This window comes from Bactrocera neohumeralis, unplaced genomic scaffold (genome assembly GCF_024586455.1).
Source record: "Bactrocera neohumeralis isolate Rockhampton unplaced genomic scaffold, APGP_CSIRO_Bneo_wtdbg2-racon-allhic-juicebox.fasta_v2 cluster10, whole genome shotgun sequence".
Taxonomy (NCBI): Eukaryota; Metazoa; Arthropoda; class Insecta; order Diptera; family Tephritidae; genus Bactrocera; species Bactrocera neohumeralis.
In genome coordinates, this window is record NW_026089623.1 from 26,105,438 (window position 1) to 26,125,099 (window position 19,662).

The following is a 19,662-nucleotide window of genomic DNA, read 5'->3' on the forward strand; positions in this document are numbered from 1 at the left end:
GAAACTATACCAGAATATATATATGTATATATAGAATGAATATATTTATTTTTTTGCTTTTTAACCCACATTAATGAAATATTAGAATACAATTTTCCCAAAAGTTAACATACTGATTTTGTAAATAATTACGGTACACAAAAAAAGATAAAAAAAAAAAAATAAATAAAAATAAAATAAAGTGGAATTAATAAATTTGCTCGTCTCGAAAATTTTAATTTTAGAGTGCTATAATTATAAAACAAAAATGCATTTCGGTTGGGTAGCTCATATGGTCCCTTTTTGTGAGGGCGGTAGCGGTTTTTTAAAGAACGAATCAATACTGCTTTTGGCTTTAGAGCATACTGTTGAGCGACCAGAATCGTTACCAAGGTCCTTTTGTAACGATTGTGATAGGGCAGTACTCTCGTAATTGGGTTCAAACGTGGTGTCGCGTTCTTGCAAATTCGAGTCAAATAACATTTCACGATTCTGTGAAGGAGGCGCATTTTCAGAATCTTCTTCGACTTGTGTTAATGCCATTACTTGCGAATCACTTACTTTCTCCTTAAGTTTGTCAAACAGACAATTTTTATCTGACATTTGTGTTGGGGCTTGTGTTTGAGTTTGTGTGAGTGGCAATGGTGGCGGCACATTCTTGATGGTAACTGAGTCTGTACAGTCTTTTACCTTATATATACCCACAATATAGTCGGATAGCTCGAACATATTGGAACGTAGTGATATGATGATGAATTGTGCGTTTTTGGTGCGTTCCTACAACAATTTATTTAAAAAATTGTAATAACCGAACAATATACATATATATGTATATATATATATCTATACTTACTTTTATGTAATGTGCTACAATAGAAATATTCTTAAAATCAAGAGCTGCATCGATTTCATCCATAAAGTAAAGTGGCGACGGTTTATAGTAATGTAATGCAAATACCAATGCTAAAGATGATAATGTTTTCTCACCACCAGACAAGTTTGAAATGTTCTTCCAGGTCTTTTTCGGTGGCCGCACGCTGAAACTGACACCTTCGGTAAAAGGATCCATTGAATCGACAAGTTCTAATTCAGCATCACCACCCTGGGTAATCATTTGATACATTTCCTTTAACTTGCGCGTAATAATTTTGAAACCTAGCATAAATTCATTATATCTCTTCTTTCGCAAATCATCGTAAAGCTGCCGCATTTCATTACGTTTTGATGTAATATCTTCTAGCACTTTTACGCGCTCCAAATACACGTTTCGCTTTTCAATATATTCATCGATACATGAGAGGTTTGGCTTTTTTTTAAGCAATTCCTCTTGAACACTCTCTTTATATTGGATATCTTGTAGAGTATGTGTAGCAAGCTCTTCTTCTGTGTACGCTTTAAGGGGCGACTGTGGTTCTTGGTCCCCCGGAATAACATGCAAACGTAAAGGTTTAAGCTGATCTCGCCAGTGCGGAATTTGAGATTTTACGTCAGATATTTTGGCAGTAACAGTTTGAAGTTTTTGGTCAATTTCCACTCGTTTGAGTGACCACTCCCCTGTAACAAAACAATATTATTTTAAGTATATAGAAATATATATAGCGAAGACTAATTTTGAGTTCTATTATGTGTGACAATAAATACAATTTTGTCCCTTTATTATGGCATTTTTAAGTGAGACCAACTAAAAATTTTTATTGCTTATACAGCACAAAATAAAAAAAAATAAATATGATAAAAAAAAAACACACCTTCACGCTTTTGCAAAGCTACAATTTCTTTTTGAATTTCCGAAGATTCACTCTTAGTATTTTCAATCGCCTTTTGTGCCTCTTCGATTTCTTTTACAAGCTGCGCAGTTTCATCGTCATATTGTTGTCTCTTCGCACTCATCGCAACCAGCTCATCTTGCGCTTTTAATATGTCCTCATTAAATTGTTCAATTTGTTTTTCCATTTTGATAACATTGCGTTCAGACGTAGTTACTTCAACTTTTAACTTAGATATATTATTATTTAGCTTCTTAATTTGGTTTCCCAAATTGTTGATTTTTGTTTGTACAGCTTTAACTTTATCACCATGGATGCTTTCAATTTCTTTCTTTACCTCAGCTATTTTCTTAGCCACTTTGTCTGCCTCTTCCTCAGAACTCCTCAAATTCTTTTGTTTGTTTACAATCGCGGCCTCAATATTTTTAACTTTAGCTGCATCGGTAGTAGTTCGCTCCATACGCGTTTTTTGCGCTTCCAATTGTTTGAAGATGCGAGGCAACTGTTCCTTCAAACTTTTAATGGTGATACCCAGTTTTTGTATTTGGGATTCATTTTTTTGTTTGGTTAAATTGAGCTTTTGTACCTCTCGTTCTAAACGACCTTGCTCCTCCTGATTGTAATTTATTTGAGATTGTAATTCCTCGGCTTTAACTTGCATATCTTCTAAAGCTTTCTGGGATATCATAGACGAATCAGCTGAATGCTTCGTTTTAGTTTGCACCTTAGTTCCCATTTTTCCACGTATCTGTGTACGACCACCACCTGACATTGTGCCGGACGTTTCGATAACGTCACCATTTAATGTTACTACTCGATATCTTCGTGCACCATAAGCTATTCGTGAACCTTGCTCCAGATCGTTGGCTACTAGCGTATTGCGGAGGGCAAAATAAAAGGCTGGCAGTACCCGTTCATCCTCCACGCGTACTAAATCGTAAAGACGTGGAGCATTTTCTGGGCTAAATTCAGACAATTATTAAGAAATCTAAAATTCTTTGCTCAATTAACAGTACTTACGTTTGTATTCGTCCATATTGTTTTTCTAAATATTTTACTTTTTCTAGTGCAATGAATGTAGCTCGACCAATATCATAACGCTTTAAATTTTCTATACATTCTTGTGCAGTATTAACCGTATCGACTATGATGTCATCTAACCGTCCGCAAGCTGTTGAAATCGCTACGTCAAATTTTGAGTCAATGGCACCCAAATCACCCTGTCAGAATTAATATTAATTAATTAATAAAAGTTGTATGTTTAATAAGTACTTTACAAATTTACTAGTCCCGGTGACGAACATATTTAATAACACTTCAATCACCCTTTGGTTCTGACAAAAAGTTTAGCTTTGAATACTACTTTTATTCTTATACGTACCAATCTTCCCAAAACTCCTTGAATTTTGCCTTCATTCTTTTGCCTCATCAAAAAGTCCAAAACCTTATTGTTTGATCGCGATGTTTGCAAGCTTAAAGACTTTTCATTTATCTGTTAAAAATAAATTTTAAAATATAAAAAACTTATTGTCTGGTATATATCAATGTTATTAAGATAACATACTTCAGTCTTAAGTGTCATTAATTTTTCTCGCATTTGTTGCTCTTCAAACTGTAATTTTTGCAAATATTGCGTCTTTTCTACGATTTCACTTTGCATTTCGGGTAATTGGCATTTAATTTCTTCAATGGTCGCAATTTTTTCTCTTAAACTGGAATTCGATTCATCATATGACGTTTTCATAGTTTCATATTTTCGAGTTTCCGTCGTTTCATCGTGTTTAAGAATTTTTAGTTCAGATTCAGATAATGCCAAAGCGGCTTTAGCCTCGTCGACATGCTTTTTTAGCTCGACTAATTCGGTTTCGAGCTGTTCACGTTTTTCTATAAGAGGTTTGGTTATTTGTTCCAGCGAAACATAGTTCTTTTGAAGCTCTTCCTCCAGTTCCGCTTTATTTTCTGTAAGTTTTACAGCCTTCTTCTGACATTCGTCTATCTCTTTCTCATTCTTTTCAGGTATTTTTCTTAAATCAACTATTTCGTCTTTAAGTTTTTCCATTTGTGACTTATGCTGCTTACGCCTTTTATTCGTCATATCCATCGTCTGTTGAACTTCGGTAAAGTTTTTATGTGCACATTCCCACTGCTTTTCTATATCTTCCTTTTTTTTTCGAAGGGACTCGAATTGTCTTAAAAAAATTATTTAATTAATTCAATAAATACACAATTTAAAAATGGGTTAGGTATTAGAAAAAAAAAACTCACGACATTTCTTCCTTTACTAATTTCTCCTTTGCCTCCCTTTCTGTTTTTATCTTCTCAAATCCTTCGATATGACTTTTTAACTCAGAATTAATTCCTTCGTGTTCTATCTTGTATTCCTGAAGTTTTTTATTTTTTTCACTAAGATATTTTTGTATGCGTAGATTTTTAATACGCGTATTTTCATTTTCGAGTCGCAAGTAATCAATTGCTTCAGTATATGGTTGTTCCAAATCCTTCATTTCACGCTCAGCAAGTTTGCAGCGATTGTGTTTTTCTGTTCTCTCTTCAGTAAGTTGCTCAACTCGTTCATTTATTTTGACAAGAGGTTCTTTATAACGTGTTGTTCCAACTATATCTTCCATGTACTCAAGCATACCACATTCATTTTCTGTTTGTCCCTTCGGCTTCATCATTGCAATTGACTCAACCTCTCCCTATGTAATAATTTTTAAAAAAGGAAAAAGTATAATACTTTATCATAACGTACCTGTAATATTAGAAACCTGTTGTGATCTAAGTCAACGTGATGTTTTTTTAATAACTTTGCTACTTCCTTAAACTGTACTCGCCGACCATTGATAGTATAATAAGAGGAATTATCTCGAAATGCGATACGTTCCACTATAATATCACTGTCAGGTATTTCCTCACAATCTCCACCTTCCTTATCTAATATTTGACGGAAATGTACGGCAACCGAGCACATAGACATGTTTGGATATCTGGCCGAATTATGTAGCAAAGTAGAAATTTTCTTACATCGAATTTTATTTGCTCGATAGCCGAACACAAACAGCATAGAATCTATGACGTTACTCTTCCCGCTGCCATTTGGTCCAATGATGGCCGTAAAACACTAACAATTATAAACACTTAAAAATAAAATAAATTTTCTATTACAACTTTTACTCACATGATGAAATGGGCCTAGGACTACTGTACCAGCATAGCTTTTAAAATTCTTATTTTCAATTTTTTTAATAATCAAACGAGGTCCTTTACTTTCAGTTGAACAATGTGGTGGTATTGGAGGTGGTATATAAATATCCCCAATTCGCGTTCCACCTTCCTCGTCATCTGATATATTCGCATCATCCAATCCATGATGCTCCTCTGTCGTCTCAAATTCCCGTGCAGAATTCGTGTCTGATACAATAGGTTCCAACTGACCACTCCTCCGTCTTTTCTCTGGTGTTGTTTGTTTATGTTTTCCTGGCACAGATTTCCTTTTGGCTGACGACATTACTGGTTTGGCGCCGACTGGTAACCTGCACAAGTCACTTGTATAATATATATTTCAATTATTTAAAAAATGTATCCATATCATAAAATAATAACTTAATATGTACTATTTTTTTCACGGCTTACCGATCTTTAAACAATATTTTATTTGAAAAAATGATTCCTTTATTGACTACTAATATGAAATGAAAACAAATAAATATGCTTGTCCAATTCTCGTAAGCGTCGTAACGCTTCTCACTTGAAATGTGCTGAATACAGAGTTGTATTGCAACGTATCATCTATAATATACCTTAAGATAATATAATAATTAATCTTGGAAACAAATTTCCGCTAAAAATTGCAACACAGATTTGAGTTTTAATTATTGGAGTTCCTAAACGTTAATCATAAATATTTGGTTTTCAACATATAAGTAATCATCCAAATATTATTGAATCTGTTCCCACTTGCAATTCAGCAGTATTAGACACTATCCTAAGCAACCATTATTTCTAAAATCCTTCCTTTGAAGCATTCGTGTTGTGATCAAAGTAATTACCCCAAGTAACAACGGAATCAGCTGTTTTCCAAGAATAGTACAGAACTGAAATCAAAATATTCCTAGTTTGACACAGAGATAGATATTTGTTATGTAAGAACATTAATGAAAATGTTCTAGAATATTCATTTATTTATTTAAAAATTGAAGAATACAAATATAAATATTTTGAAAATTACAAGGTAATTCAGACTGATTGACATACATATGTAAATATATATAAAATCGGACTCATATAAGCAGACAAACAAATTGTGTGTGGTACACAAAAACCTAACCTTTTTGAAATCACATTGGTTCGCTATTATTTTCAACTATGTTCCTATAAATCTCTATGTGTTTATTTTGAAATGAGGTAGAATTGGTAAGTAATACATTGAGTAATACTAGGTAAATTTAACCTTTAGGAATTTTAATATTCGAAAAATATGTAATAAAACGGGATACGCTTAAAAAACCGTAGCATGGTATAGAGGAGTAGGGAAAGTCCCATTCACAATAGAAAACAGAGCCATTCACAGTCCTTAACCAACCCGTCAAGTTTACGTTCACAACCAAACATCATGGCTACCTCTGGTGAATAAGGGTGGCGAGAGGTCAAAACGGGATGCAGAAAGCGAAAATTCTATAATATTAAATTATAAATTTATAGCACTTTATTTGTTCATTTATAAATACTATTTTCAATTTTTGTTATAGAGTAATGTTTATAGCTGTTATCAAAAAAATTAATTATACCTTCATGATATAGATAAATATGCTATATATTTTTAAGCGTTTTAGTTAACTTATTCATGGACAAATTGGAAATTATATTTTATAATGAGTAGACCATAAGAGATAACTATTGTAGAAAAGTTTGATATTACATACTATAATAACTCGTCTGAACAGTAAAACACAATTTTTTATTGTAAGATAAATCAACAGAAAATTATAATAGCCATGTTTCCTATATTTTAAGTATAAATTTTTGTAATCACAAACTACATACACGTTTTATATGTCAGAATTTTGCTATACGCCGGCGATCAGGAATCCTACTCGTTCCCAAATGCAGTGTTTGACCATCCTACCAGATTTACCACATTAATTTGTTATAAGTTTTTAAATAAAAATGATTCTTAAAATAATTATTTTTTGAATTTGCAATATTTAGTAGTAAAAAGGAGTTTAAATTGCTTACGCAATACTATTTTGCCATGCTCAATAGCAATACTGGCATTATATTTGAAAATTTTCAAATGAAAATCTCATCGGTTCTTTATTTGAAACGTTAGATTGGTTCATGACATTTACTTTTTGAAGATAATTTCATTTAAATGTTGACCGCGGCTGCCTTAGGTGGTCCATTCGGAAAGTCCAATTTTGGGCAACTTTTTCGAGCATTTCGGCCGGAATAGCCCGAATTTCTTCGGAAATGTTGTCTTCCAAAGCTGGAATAGTTGCTGGCTTATTTCTGTAGACTTTAGACTTGACGTAGCCCCACAAAAAATAGTCTAAAGGCGTTAAATCGCATGATCTTGGTGGCCAACTTACGGGTCCATTTCTTGAGATGAATTGTTCTCCGAAGTTTTCCCTCAAAATGGCCATAGAATCGCGAGCTGTGTGGCATGTAGCGCCATCTGTCACATGTCAACCAAGTTCAGTTCTTCCATTTTTGGCAACAAAAAGTTTGTTAGCATCGAACGATAGCGATCGCCATTCACCGTAACGTTGCGTCCAACAGCATCTTTGAAAAAATACGGTCCAATGATTCCACCAGCGTACAAACCACACCAAACAGTGCATTTTTCGGGATGCATGGGCAGTTGGCCATTTCATGCTTTAACGCCTTTAGACTTTTTTTGTGGGGCTACGTCAAATAAATCTACAGAAATAAGCCAGCAACTATTCCAAAGACAACATTTCCGAAGAAATATTCCGGCCGAAATGCTGAAAAAGTTGCCCAAAATTGGACTTTCCGAATGGACCACCTAAGACGCAGCCGCGGTCAACATTTAAATGAAATTATCTTCAAAAAGTAAATGTCATGAACCAATCTAACGTTTCAAATAAAGAACCGATGAGATTTTGCAAATTTTATGCGTTTTTTTTTTAAAAAAAGATATCAAGCTCTTAAAAAATCACCCGATATTTGAAAATATTCAAACTGACGGACGGACGGTCATTTTAAAAGTAAGTTATTTAAGTTTTGAATATAATTATTACTTTATTATTATTTTCACAGATCAATCCTATCCCGTTCCTGTTCAGATCGATCGACAGGTTAGTATGCTATAAGTTAAATTATAGCCAATTAATAATTGAAACTTTTTTACAGAAGGAAAATGCCTCGCAAATGTATATTAGGGTGTGGAGGCTCGTTACGGATACACAAATTTCCTGGGGAGCGAGAAATGCCCATGTAAGTAGAATATTTGATTTTATTTTCTTATTTATATATTTACCATACATACGTTGGACATACCAAAATAACTTTTTATTTGTATATCGTCTCCTGAAATGCAAAATAACGTAACAACATTTTCGGAAATTTAAAGTAGCATAAATGAAATAAAATAGAACATGAGTGAAAAAAAATTTAATATCGGTTAAAACTGGTTTATATCTGAGTGCAGAACCTGAAAATGTTGAACATATGTAATATTATTTGAAGTGGTGAAGCGTAATGAATTAACACTCAATTTCGAATTTTTTGATGATACGTTATTTTGCGTTTCAGCTGACGATATATAAGACTAGTGAAATTAAATTTAAATATTGGTTAAAACTGAATTATTTCAGATGGCAGAACCTTAAAATGTTGGATATATGTATGTACTCATATATATGTAACTTGAAGTGGTGGATCGAAATCAATGAAACACTCAATTTCCAATTTTTGGATCATACGTTATTTTGCATATTGGGTGCATATATAATAAATAATTCAATACAGTGAAAAATTCATAAACGAATAAAGGTGAACACGTTTTTTTTGGGATTGTGATTATTTTAGATATTCGGTTCGAATTAATAATTAAATGTTGAAAATATTAAAAAAAAATATAAGTGTATAAATGAACACTTATAAGCCTCAGACTTTAAGGGGCACATCTTGAGTGACCATAAAAAAATATCTACACCATCTAATTTAGAATTAAACAAAAAGTTATTGCTTATTTCGCAGAGTTTACGATAATTTATTAATTATGTATTTCGCGTATAAAACTTCCTATGCTAATTTTAGTGAAATCCTATTTTGCGATTTCATAATTAATTTTTGAATATATTTTTTATTTAATTATAGTATATGAAAATTAAAAAAAAAAATTATTTTAACTTCAAAAGTTTAAGTAATCAAAATATGAGAAAACAAAAAATTAATTTATTCAAAATTTCACGCAGATGTGCCCCTTGATAATAAAAATTTCAATTTGAAGCACAAATAATATAATACACACTATGAGTAATAAATATAGTATAAAACTGCTGTGGTCAAATATTAATTAATATATTGTAACTATGTATATTTGATTTCATAATTTTTCAGCCAAAATTAAGCCGACCGACATACAGTGGGAGAGTCTCTTAATTACCTCCCCTGTGGATCTACTTGTACAAACAGTACCCGTATGTATTTTTTATTTACAAATATTTGTTGAAACTGCTTTTATTTCTTGATATGAATAATACTTTTGCGCTGCTTAATTTTTTTGTACAGCTGGCTTGGTATTTGTACGATGACATTTTACAAATAATTGTTTTATACTTATATTTAAATATCTTTAATTATTAGTTTATTACTTTATAATAATATACTAACAATATTAACTTTTTTATTGTATGTTAATATATTTGTTATTTATTTTTGCTTTTTAGGCAGAGGAAATGGATGCACCTTCTTGGTGTATCCGATATAACTAATAAAAATTTGTATGCCTGCGATAGGCATTTCTCGCTTCACCACCAAAATAGGTTAAGACTATCGAAAGAGGCAGTCCCCAAAAAAAATTTGTTAATGCCAACAGTGGCGATAGTTTCGGACTGTGGTAGTTTAGTTAAAGGAAGGTTTTGCGAACCTGACGAACAGGACAATGTAAATACTTTAGGTCCTATAGAGTCTATTTGCACCACTTTCGGTGACGAGGTAGGAGACTGTACTTTGTGTTCACATGAAGTGCATGAGAAGGTGTCCCTTCACTACAATATATTTTAGGAACACTCATATTCCTCACCTTTAGGAAGTTTAGGTAATAAGGCGATAAGTAGCAAAACGCAAACAGATGCATACCTAAGTGAAAGGACACCTAGGAAAAGAAAATTTGTTAGCGAAATAGTTATATTAATTATAGGAATATTAATTTAGAAAATGAGGTGCAAGAATTAAAAAAACAATTAGAAGAGAAGGAAAGAGAAATTGAGGCCCTAAAAGGAAACAGTTTGTCTATTGAATATAGTGAGAATAGGCAAATTGTTGAGCTATGTAGCAAATTGCCTCCACATATTGCTGCATGTGTGAGGAATAGTTTGTTTAATAATAACCGTAATCTTCACGGTAATAGATACGATAGGGAATTAAAAATCATAGCTCTGGGGGTTCATTTCTTGTCACCTCTAGCATATAGATATTTACAGCCCTCTTTTAATTGGCCATCACCAAGAACTTTGTCGAAATTTATTCAAAGTTGGCCACGAAGTGCTGGTTGCACGTATAGCAGTATAAAAACTCTGGAACTTCGAAGCCGTGGCTTTATTAGTGACCAGAAATACGTGTCAATTTGCTGCCATAAAATGTCTTTGAAGACCCATTTGCAGTATGATAGGTATAGGGATTTAATTGTAGGTCTGGAGGATTATGGTGATGAAAATCGTACCTCCAGAATTGCTTCAAGTGTTTTAACACTTATGGTTCAAGGCATAGGTGGGGAGCCTTGGTCTCAACCACTTGCTTATTTTTTTGTGCATAAATCATGCAAAGGAGATGTTTCAAAACAATACGTATTCGAAGTTGCGACACAACTTCAGGGGATAGGTCTTTACCCCTGCCATTTTGTGTGTGACCAAGGGTCAAATTTTGAATGGAGAAGAAATTGTATTTTTTTACGATTCTCCACATCTTATAAAAAGTGCGCGAAATTGTTTGCGAAATAGCAAGAACGTAGTTAGTTTTAATGGACGTCTTGTGAAATGGAGTGATATAATTCACTTCCATGAGCAAGACGCTCAACAAAGTATTAGGTGTGCGCCTAAGATAACTTCGGCTCATCTTAGGCCATCAACTTTTGAAAAAATGAGTGTGCATTTAGCTACACAGTTTTTCAGCAATACGGTTGCTAGTGCAATGTTCGCATTATATAGCTCCGGGAAATTTAATATTTCTAAGTCTCCAACTTTCCTTAATACCGCCGAATTTGTTCTTTTTTTTTGATAAAATTTTTAATGTATTTAATAGTAGTAGGCTTGGAGCCCTACGAAAATTGAATGATCCTTTTTTCAGTAGTATGGAACAAAATAACTTTCTCTTAGAAGCCGAGAATTTTTTTAAATCATTGAAAGTCAATGATACGTAGGTCGTGATATCACGAATACATTTTCATTTATTAAAGGATGGCTTCTAAACATAAAAGGTTTACGACATTTGTGGAAGATCTTGTCCACCAAAGGATTCGCAAATATTAGGACAAGAAATCTTTGTCAAGACAGACTTGAACATTATTTCGGACAGATTCGTAGATTTTCCGAAAATCCTGGGGCCTTAGGACAGTTAACTATGTGACTAAGGGAAATTGCGAACCTCGCAAAGAATGGGAAGCTTTGAGTTCTAGCGCCCTTCAAAGCGTCTGCAACGACGTTTTGATAAATGATATTTCTTGGCAAACCTTTCCAAGAACCACTTCAAAATATTGAAATCGCGGAAATTGATTTAAGTGAAAGTTTTTTCTTGAAACAAAATTCATTTGTTTATTTTTGCGGCTATATGTATTCAAAGTTTTTAAAACTTCATAGTTGTTTGAGTCCGATTCCTCATTTCGAAGAAGAAACTGATTCTCGTTTTCTTTTTTCTATGGAAAAAGAATATAACGACTGCAGTCTGGTCAAACCATATTTTGCGAGAATTTTGATTCTTGCTGTCATGTCCGTGGGTTTTCAAAATGTTTATTTGAAAAAATGGGACACATAGAGCCGTTTTATTGCTGTGCTAATTCTCAGCCAGACGTTCTTAAATGCCTTTTCATTAGGATAAGAACGTATTTTTCAATAAAAATTTTTAATAAATAGACGAGCACAACTGCTTTCAAGCATGTGAAATTTGTATGTGTTGCACACATGTAAAATTTGTCTGAGTCCTTTGTCCGGGTGTTTGTCTGAAAAAAATCTTCATTGGTTGTCCGAGTTCTAAATTATTAACATAATTTAATTTTGCTATTTTTAAGTGCTCAATTAAATATTACGATATAAATGCACACTCGTATATTCTTGCTATTAGGCACATTCCGCATTTTTTATTCATAGGACCCCCCCCCATTCACACCACATATCATTTGAAATTTTTCAGGCTTTTGTTAGATCTCCACTGTTGGCATATGTACATATTATTAAATATTATTATATATGTATTTTTATATATTTTATTATACATTATTTTTGAATTGTTTTTTACTTTTTATTTATTTTCAAAATGAATTGTTTTTGTAAATATTTGTTGCTTAGTTTTAAGGTATATAGGTGCAAATAGGCCTCCGGTGGAACCGAACACCCAAAAAAAATCGGTAACGCGCCTAGTTGCATACCTCATGGTGGTGTGGAAAATGCAACATAGGCACAAAAATATGTAAAAAAAGAAACAATAAATAAAATCACTGAAATAAAACATTTAGTTACAATTTACTTTTTATTTGTGGTTATAATTATAAAATCGGTAGAAAAAGGTTCCGCCAGCTTTGCTGTTCACAAAGTAAAACTAAATGCAATAGTAAAAACAAATAACTGCGATAAGTTATATACTTTCATATTCATAATTCACTAGATGTAAAGACGAATTGTAATTCGCGTAGATGCAAATATTTCTTTTTAAATCGCTGCTTGGCCACCAACGCCACCAACTTTCATTTGATGAGTGTTGTTTAATATTTGCTTGGTTGTTGCCATTATAGTAGTTTTATGCAAACATACGTAGTTCTTCTATCGATTTTGGTGGAGCTGGTTCCTCCCACTCTCCCAATTCGGCATCATAATATTGCGCAACACGATAGGGTCGCAATTTCCATGGTACTTGCTCTTCCATGGAGGTCAATTGTACAACCAAACGACTTGGCTTTCAATAGGAAGGTAGGATACAACGCATTTTTAATTTTTGCGCATAACACGATTGACTGGTTTCAATTAATTCGCTCAACTGGTAACGCTTTGATCTGCACGGTGGGTGTTGAGTGTTTAGCATTAAGTAAATTCAATATTGCTCAAAACTTACCCAACAGCTTGATAAACCTGACCAGCAGTATCGGGATCCTTAGCGCAATTGACAATAGCTTGTGCAACATCCGAATGTGTTCACCGTAGTGTTTGCTCCTCAAAAAGTTGCTTCCACCCTCAAGCACAAAGCTCATTGGTTTGGGACTAGCGTTCTACACCAGCTCCTTTGCTGATTCTATAAATAAATTAAAAAATACTTCGTAAATCTTTTGAAATAAAGTTTAATTTTAGCTTACCTAGCAATGCGACGTGCACCTTCCACGAGCACGTCATTGAGCTTAAAATTTTGTCTCCAATTCACGACCAACTAATTTGAGAACTACATTTGAGTACTTCACAGCATCGCGTATCGCTTTTTAATCTCTTAAATCATAAAATTGGAACAGCGACTGACCCATTACGCAGCAATATTAACGAGGCCATGTTTAGTTATTCCGTACATTTATTGGAATAAAATCCCAACCCGATCTGTTATTTATCGTCTCAAGGGAAATTTGCACACTTCTTGCAGATTCAAATAACTTAATAAACCATCGTAAAGCATTTAACCATGAAATAAACTCAAAGAAATTGTCTTGCAAAAACCTTCGTTACGATGGCAAAAATGTAAATATGGCTGTGAATGAGCATAATCTGGACCCCACTATTCGGCATGGTTGCTTATTTGTTCATAACATTTTTCTGTGGTGAACATTTATTACTGTGGTAAGTTAAAAAGAGACATAAATAAAAAACTTAATTTTTCACGTATTTGCTCATATTGTTCTCATCTTTAAGCATATATATTAAAATAAAACGATTTTCTTTAGAAAATATATTAAACTTTTATATATAACCAATATTTTTGGGACAAATTTTCCATAAATTTTAAGAAAATAACGTAATGCAACCATTTTCCGGTTAAAAGTCAGCCATTTTGATTAAAAGTCGGCCATCTTGGATACCAATAGAAACTCAACCCCGGACTACACTTGACGTTTCTACAGTGGCACCTCTCAGCTGTGCCGTTGTTTACATAACATCAGCTAATAGTCACCTTACTCCTCCTCTACCGTGGTTCAAAGTACTAGAGTGTTTTCGTCCAATCGGACAACATAATAGCCCTGACAGACGACAGCGCTAATATGCATTAGCGGGCTTAATTCACATTTACTTGCGCATTTCACCCATGTTAATGCAAGTTTGTAATGCACAAGAATGCCGTGCATTTAGCAGAATTTACCAAATGGCTAGTTTCTGCTATTGTTTGACAAATGTCGCTTAAAATCTGCTGCCTTGTTTGTGTTTACAGCTTCAGAGGTAAACAGGTTTTATATTGCTAATTAAATTATGTGCAAGTATAGTAACAAAAACAAATTTTAATATTTTTAGATGGCAGAAAATAAACAACGCACAGTTTGCTATCCATTTTTCCAATATTCTTAACTTTTTCGCACACTTTTATTTCACTTTTTTTTTAATAAATGAACAAATTTCACTATCAGCTGTCTAAATGCACAAGTCTGCCGTCTGTCACTATAAAATTTCAATGCGCATTAGAATTGCTTAAGGCGCATTAATTTTGCTCTTCTGTCAGGGCTATAAACCTAGACAACTAAAATCAAGAAATATTCTGTTAGTTTTTTTTCCACTTTGGGATCTAGCAGCCATATTAACAATTTTTTTTATTAAGTGTAGTACCTTATTTTAAAATTTCTTTTGTCCATATTTTGAATTGTCCGCATCTTGATATGTCCGTATTTTGATTTGCGATATTTTGAATTGGCGGTATTTTGATTGTCGGCATTATGTTATACACCCAATAAAACCATTCTTAAAGTGTAAAATATAACACGGTAAAACGCTATAGAGATTTGAGGATTTTGAACGTTTTAGTAGAAGATAATTAATAGCCAACCCGTAAAAAGTTCCTAATTCTACTAGAATTATAGTGGAGAAGTCGTACCAAGTCCCCAATTAGTAGTGGAGTATTTATGTCGATTGTCAATTTTTTCGTATAAAATAGTGAAAAATTAGGATTGGTTATTTGTGGATTTATGCAATGGTCGTAGCAGGGCGGATCGGCAAACATACGAAAGAAAATTACAGAGAACGTTTATAATAGGGAAGGTTCACGGCGCGAAGAACGTAAAGATATTTTTGGCTAACTCGGTCGAGATGGAAGAGTTTCACCACTGCCAGCTCTGCAGCAGAAATTTTAACATTTTGCTTGAACAAAGCTGAGCGTGGAATAAGAATTATGCACAAAACTATATATTGCTCTAACAGACGTATGCATGTATGTTCGCTCTTTTGCTTATATTTTTATACGTTTATATGCAAACATGTGTATTGGTATGAATTCTTTTTGTGCATATTAATGAATACATGTGCAATTAAATACATTTACATTAAATTACTTTTTCAGAGCAATATTCGTAGTTAATGTAAAAATAAAACTTATTTTTTAATTATTTTTTGTATTAGATACTATATTCATACTTACATATTTATATAACAAACTATCATAATAATATTTAAAAAATGAAATATATTATAATAGTGATAAATCAACATTAATCGTATATTTTATTATTCAAAACTTATATTCACATATGCATATCATGACCATACATATGTGTTTATGTTCGCTTTCGCGAATTCAAATCATATTATTACTTATCAATAATAACATGAGCGCGCTGCTCATATGTACATACATAAATATGTGCGTATGACATTAGTACACAAATAACGCATACACAAATCTACTTACTTGTATGTGTTCACATGTAGATATGTATGTCACCCGCAAAAATTACAAATATTGTTCTACAATAACAACAAATGTCTGAAATAGCATCAGCGGCGTCACAAGTCAATATGGCAGCCAAATGTAGTAAATCTTACAGCAAGAACAATTTCATTCATGAACGCAAGCGCACTTTCAACAAGCAAACTCGCTTCATTCATAAAAGCGACCACCTTCACATCTCTCCGAGCATGCGTTTGCCTCCAAGCGGCTTTTCACGACGATGGCAAAGCTAAAACAACTAAACGGACACTAAATCTACAAGATAAGATAAGTACAATTTGTATTTTATAATTAAAATTCATTTGCACTTACCCGAATATATTTTGTGGTTTTTTATTCAAAACACATCGTTTTTTTTCACCTGTAGCAGCAATCCAAACAAAGCGCGTGCTTAATTTTTACACTGCCGTTTTGTTTTGATTAGTCAGCTGTTCTCCTTTTTGTTTTCTCCTCTTCGTATTCTCTTTGGTTTTGGCAATGCCAACTATCGAAAATATAAGCAAGGTTGTGGGGACAGTGACTGAGCACACCTTTCGTTAGGAGCTCCCAACTATTTTTCTCATTGAGGTATGGCCTCTGAGAACTGTAGTGGATGCTCACCAGAGAATCCATTTAGAAGGAACTCTAAAATCATGAGAACTCATCCTAATGGAAAAAGCGAGTTATCCACCGCTGCTGGATAAACCAAAAAATGCGAAGATACTAACAATATAATTATAGGTGGCAAACTCTCCGAGGAAACGCCAATCAACGAAACTACTCAAAATTTTAACCAGCTTTGTAGTAAAATAAAAGAACTGGAGAATATGATGGCTGGCCAAAGGCATATAAACCAGGTAATGCGCGACTTAGTTAGTTGCGCTACATGCCAAGGCTGATAAGACGGAAAGCGTCCCAGGTTTCCCCAAAGGGAGACAATAGGCTTTTTACCTCCCACTAAAAAGCCGAAAAATGTAACTAAAGCAGAGACATTGAATTTGATCCAAAATAATACAACGGTTATACCCACTACATCCGTAACATGGGTAGACGTTGTCAAGAAGCGAAGACCACTCGAAAAGAAAATTAGATCGAGGCCAGACGCCATCATACTCACAAAAAAGGATGATGCACCATACGCGGATATACTCCGGAAAATAAAAGGTGATACCGGGTTAGAAGAATTGGGCTCAAGTGTCGCGAATATAAGGAAAACGTTGAAAGGAGACCTGCTATTAGAGCTGAAAAACCAAGCGGATAAGAGAGCCGAAGCATTCCAAAGTGCCTTAGAGAAAGTGGTCAGTGAAATGGCTGTGATGCAGCCCAAAACCCACAATGGCACGATCATATGCAAGGATTTAGATGAAATAACAACTCCGGAAGAGATTTGCGAGGGACTGAAAAAAGAGTGCGGGATAGAAAACCTAGGGAAAATAAATGTTAAGAGCATGCGAAAAACCTGGAGCGGTACCCAAATAGCTACTATATGCCTGCGCGCACAGGATGCCAAGGCTGCGCTTAAGGTAGGCAAGATAAAGATCGGGTGGTCCATCTGTCGCCTCCGGGAATACTCCCCTATTCCCCGTTGCTTTAGGTGTTTCCATCTGGGGCACATGGCGCACAAATGCTGCAACCCTGTGGACAGATCGTCCCTGTGTACACGTTGCGGAGCCGGTGGACATGTAGCGAAGTCATGCACTAACGATCCTAGCTGCATGCTTTGTAAACGATCACACTCAGCTTTGAGTACTACTTGCCCCAAGTACTTGGAGGTGGCGAAATCTTTAGAAAAATGAAGATTTTGCAATTAAATCTAAATCACTGCGCTGCAGCACAAGATCTGCTTGAACAGACAGCATTTGAAAAAAACATTGATGTCGCGGAACATAATGTATGATGGGGTGCTAAGGAGACACCAACCGAAAGCTATTAAATTAGTTGCGTACGCAGACGACCTTATTGTGGTAGCAGTGGCTAAACACCTGGACGACCTCCGGAGAAAATGCAATGAGTGCATAAACGGTCTGCGCCAATGGTTCTCATCAATGAGTTTAGAACTGGCTGAGCAAAAGACAGAAGTCTTACTCATAAGTACAAGAAAAGTGGAAGAAAGAATATGTCTCACCATTGGAGAGTGTGAGATTCATTTACAGCCTCACCTAAAATATCTGGGAATAATAGTAGACTCAAAGCTCAAATTTAAGGATCACGTAGAATACACTGAAAGTAAAACGAATAAAATCCTGAACGCCTTATCTAGAATGATGGTAAATAAAGGCTGCGTGAATTACGATATAATAAAACTCCGGTTTACCGTACTGAGCGGCTTGCCGTCCAGTTTATTAATCATCATTTTATTCTTTACAAAAATCTTATTTCCTAAATTTACCTGAAGCCGTTGTGCTGACTTCACATATTCTTTATAAAAATCTTACTTGCTAAATTTACCTGAAGCCGTTGTGCTGACTTGACATTCCTCAGCATCAACGACCCGGCATATCTTATATATGTACATATGTATGTAGTTGAATCTGAAGATTCAACTTACATTTCAGAGAAATAAAAATATTTAAAAAATACTTGTCTTTTTTTGTGTGTCGACGAGTTTGACAGTGGTGGAGTCGTTTGACGACGCAACTCCCCCAGCGTTACTGTTTGAACTCTCCTGAGTTCTTGTATTTACAATTTTTATTTTTGTTGTTTTTTTCTTTAATATTATTAATAGGATTGCTACTACTACCATTACAATGATTATCAATGATATATTAATACCATATGATACATTTTTATGGTATTTTAATTCTGCAATTTCTTTTATGTTTTCTATATTTTTTATTGCAATATCATTGAATGTTAATTTTGGTGTGTAACTTTGGTTTAATTTTTCGGCAGGGTATATAATTGTATGAATATATTCTGTTTTATTATTTTTAAATTCTTGTTTTAAAATTTCCATTTTACAATTTACAAATTTGATTATATAGTTATTTTTTAATACAATTTTTCTGTCATCGCAGTTTTGTTTTATTACATCATTTTTTGCATTTCTTATTAATATTGTGTCATCGCTTATTTCTTGTATTGATGTTTTGTTATTATATTTAAATTCGCAAGTATTTGAAAATATGCAGCTTTTACTCAATTTTAGATTTTTAAATGCTTTATTTTCTACATAATCAAAATAGTTTTCGCCAATTTTTATAACGAATTTTTCTTTTTCAATAATTTGTAATTTATTTCTATTTGGCATTGGGGTTATTAATTGAATCTTAGTTTGAAAAAATGTTCTTGGTATCTGAATTGCAAATATTATTGTATCGTTTCTGTATACTACTACTCCTACTTTTGATAATTTTAGTTTGTAAAAATCAATCTCGTATTTTTCAATTTCTTCCCTAGTTAACATACTTGGATGTACCATATTGTATGTATTTAGCCGCCGCTATATTATTTTGTATTTCTTGAACTTTACTTTCTATGAATTTTAGTTTATTCATTTCATCATTATACAAAATTTTACTTTCAATTCTATTTTCCTCTTTGTTTATTATATTTAAAGTTTCTATTATTTGTTTCCTATCTGATTCTATAGTTCCTTTTAATAAGTTTAGTGATCTATTTAAATGTTCATTAATTA

At 33.5% G+C, this 19,662-nt stretch overlaps 1 protein-coding gene and 3 long non-coding RNA genes across 8 annotated transcripts; 1 reads left to right on the forward strand and 3 right to left on the reverse strand.

Moving 5' to 3' along the window:
- Window positions 1-21: 21 nt before the first annotated feature.
- Window positions 22-5,474, reverse strand: LOC126765190 (structural maintenance of chromosomes protein 4). 3 transcript variants are annotated; one of them, XM_050482790.1, is made up of 11 exons: window positions 5,379-5,474; window positions 4,924-5,278; window positions 4,498-4,866; window positions 4,011-4,444; window positions 3,310-3,934; window positions 3,127-3,237; window positions 2,766-2,965; window positions 1,728-2,707; window positions 833-1,533; window positions 541-756; window positions 22-471 (listed from the first exon to the last, which is right to left on the reverse strand). In XM_050482790.1, exons 2-11 carry the CDS (start codon window positions 5,251-5,253, stop codon window positions 268-270), a joined length of 4,170 nt encoding a protein of 1,389 aa, XP_050338747.1. In that variant the 5' UTR covers window positions 5,254-5,278; window positions 5,379-5,474; the 3' UTR covers window positions 22-267. The 3 variants fall into 3 exon arrangements, with proteins under 3 accessions (XP_050338747.1, XP_050338745.1, XP_050338746.1); XM_050482788.1 differs by having other exon boundaries at window positions 22-756; XM_050482789.1 differs by having other exon boundaries at window positions 22-756; window positions 4,924-5,290; window positions 5,379-5,462.
- Window positions 5,475-5,772: 298 nt separating this feature from the next.
- On the forward strand, window positions 5,773-12,656 carry LOC126765411 (uncharacterized). Of its 3 annotated transcripts, XR_007668356.1 has the most exons (6): window positions 5,779-5,976; window positions 8,025-8,062; window positions 8,118-8,201; window positions 8,582-8,759; window positions 9,330-9,409; window positions 9,659-12,656. It is a non-coding gene; the product is annotated as an uncharacterized LOC126765411 (long non-coding RNA). The 3 variants fall into 3 exon arrangements; XR_007668355.1 differs by having other exon boundaries at window positions 5,773-5,976; window positions 8,582-9,409; XR_007668354.1 differs by lacking the exon at window positions 9,659-12,656 and having other exon boundaries at window positions 5,782-5,976; window positions 9,330-9,629.
- On the reverse strand, window positions 12,653-13,902 carry LOC126765406 (uncharacterized). The gene is made up of 3 exons (XR_007668343.1): window positions 13,489-13,902; window positions 13,251-13,427; window positions 12,653-13,191 (listed from the first exon to the last, which is right to left on the reverse strand). It is a non-coding gene; the product is annotated as an uncharacterized LOC126765406 (long non-coding RNA).
- Window positions 13,903-18,334: 4,432 nt separating this feature from the next.
- LOC126765513 (uncharacterized) lies at window positions 18,335-19,451 on the reverse strand. Its single transcript, XR_007668482.1, has 2 exons — window positions 18,474-19,451; window positions 18,335-18,414 (listed from the first exon to the last, which is right to left on the reverse strand). It is a non-coding gene; the product is annotated as an uncharacterized LOC126765513 (long non-coding RNA).
- Between the last annotated feature and the right edge of the window lie 211 nt (window positions 19,452-19,662).

Coding starts and splice junctions, on each gene's coding strand:
- LOC126765190 (XM_050482788.1), bottom strand. CDS start 5,253: ATGTCGTCAGCCAAAAGGAAATCTGTGCCAGGAAAACATAAACAAACA. Junction 3,238..3,309: donor TAATGACACTTAAGACTGAA/GTATGTTATCTT, acceptor TATTTTTAACAG/ATAAATGAAAAGTCTTTAAG. Junction 2,708..2,765: donor CAATATGGACGAATACAAAC/GTAAGTACTGTT, acceptor GTCTGAATTTAG/CCCAGAAAATGCTCCACGTC.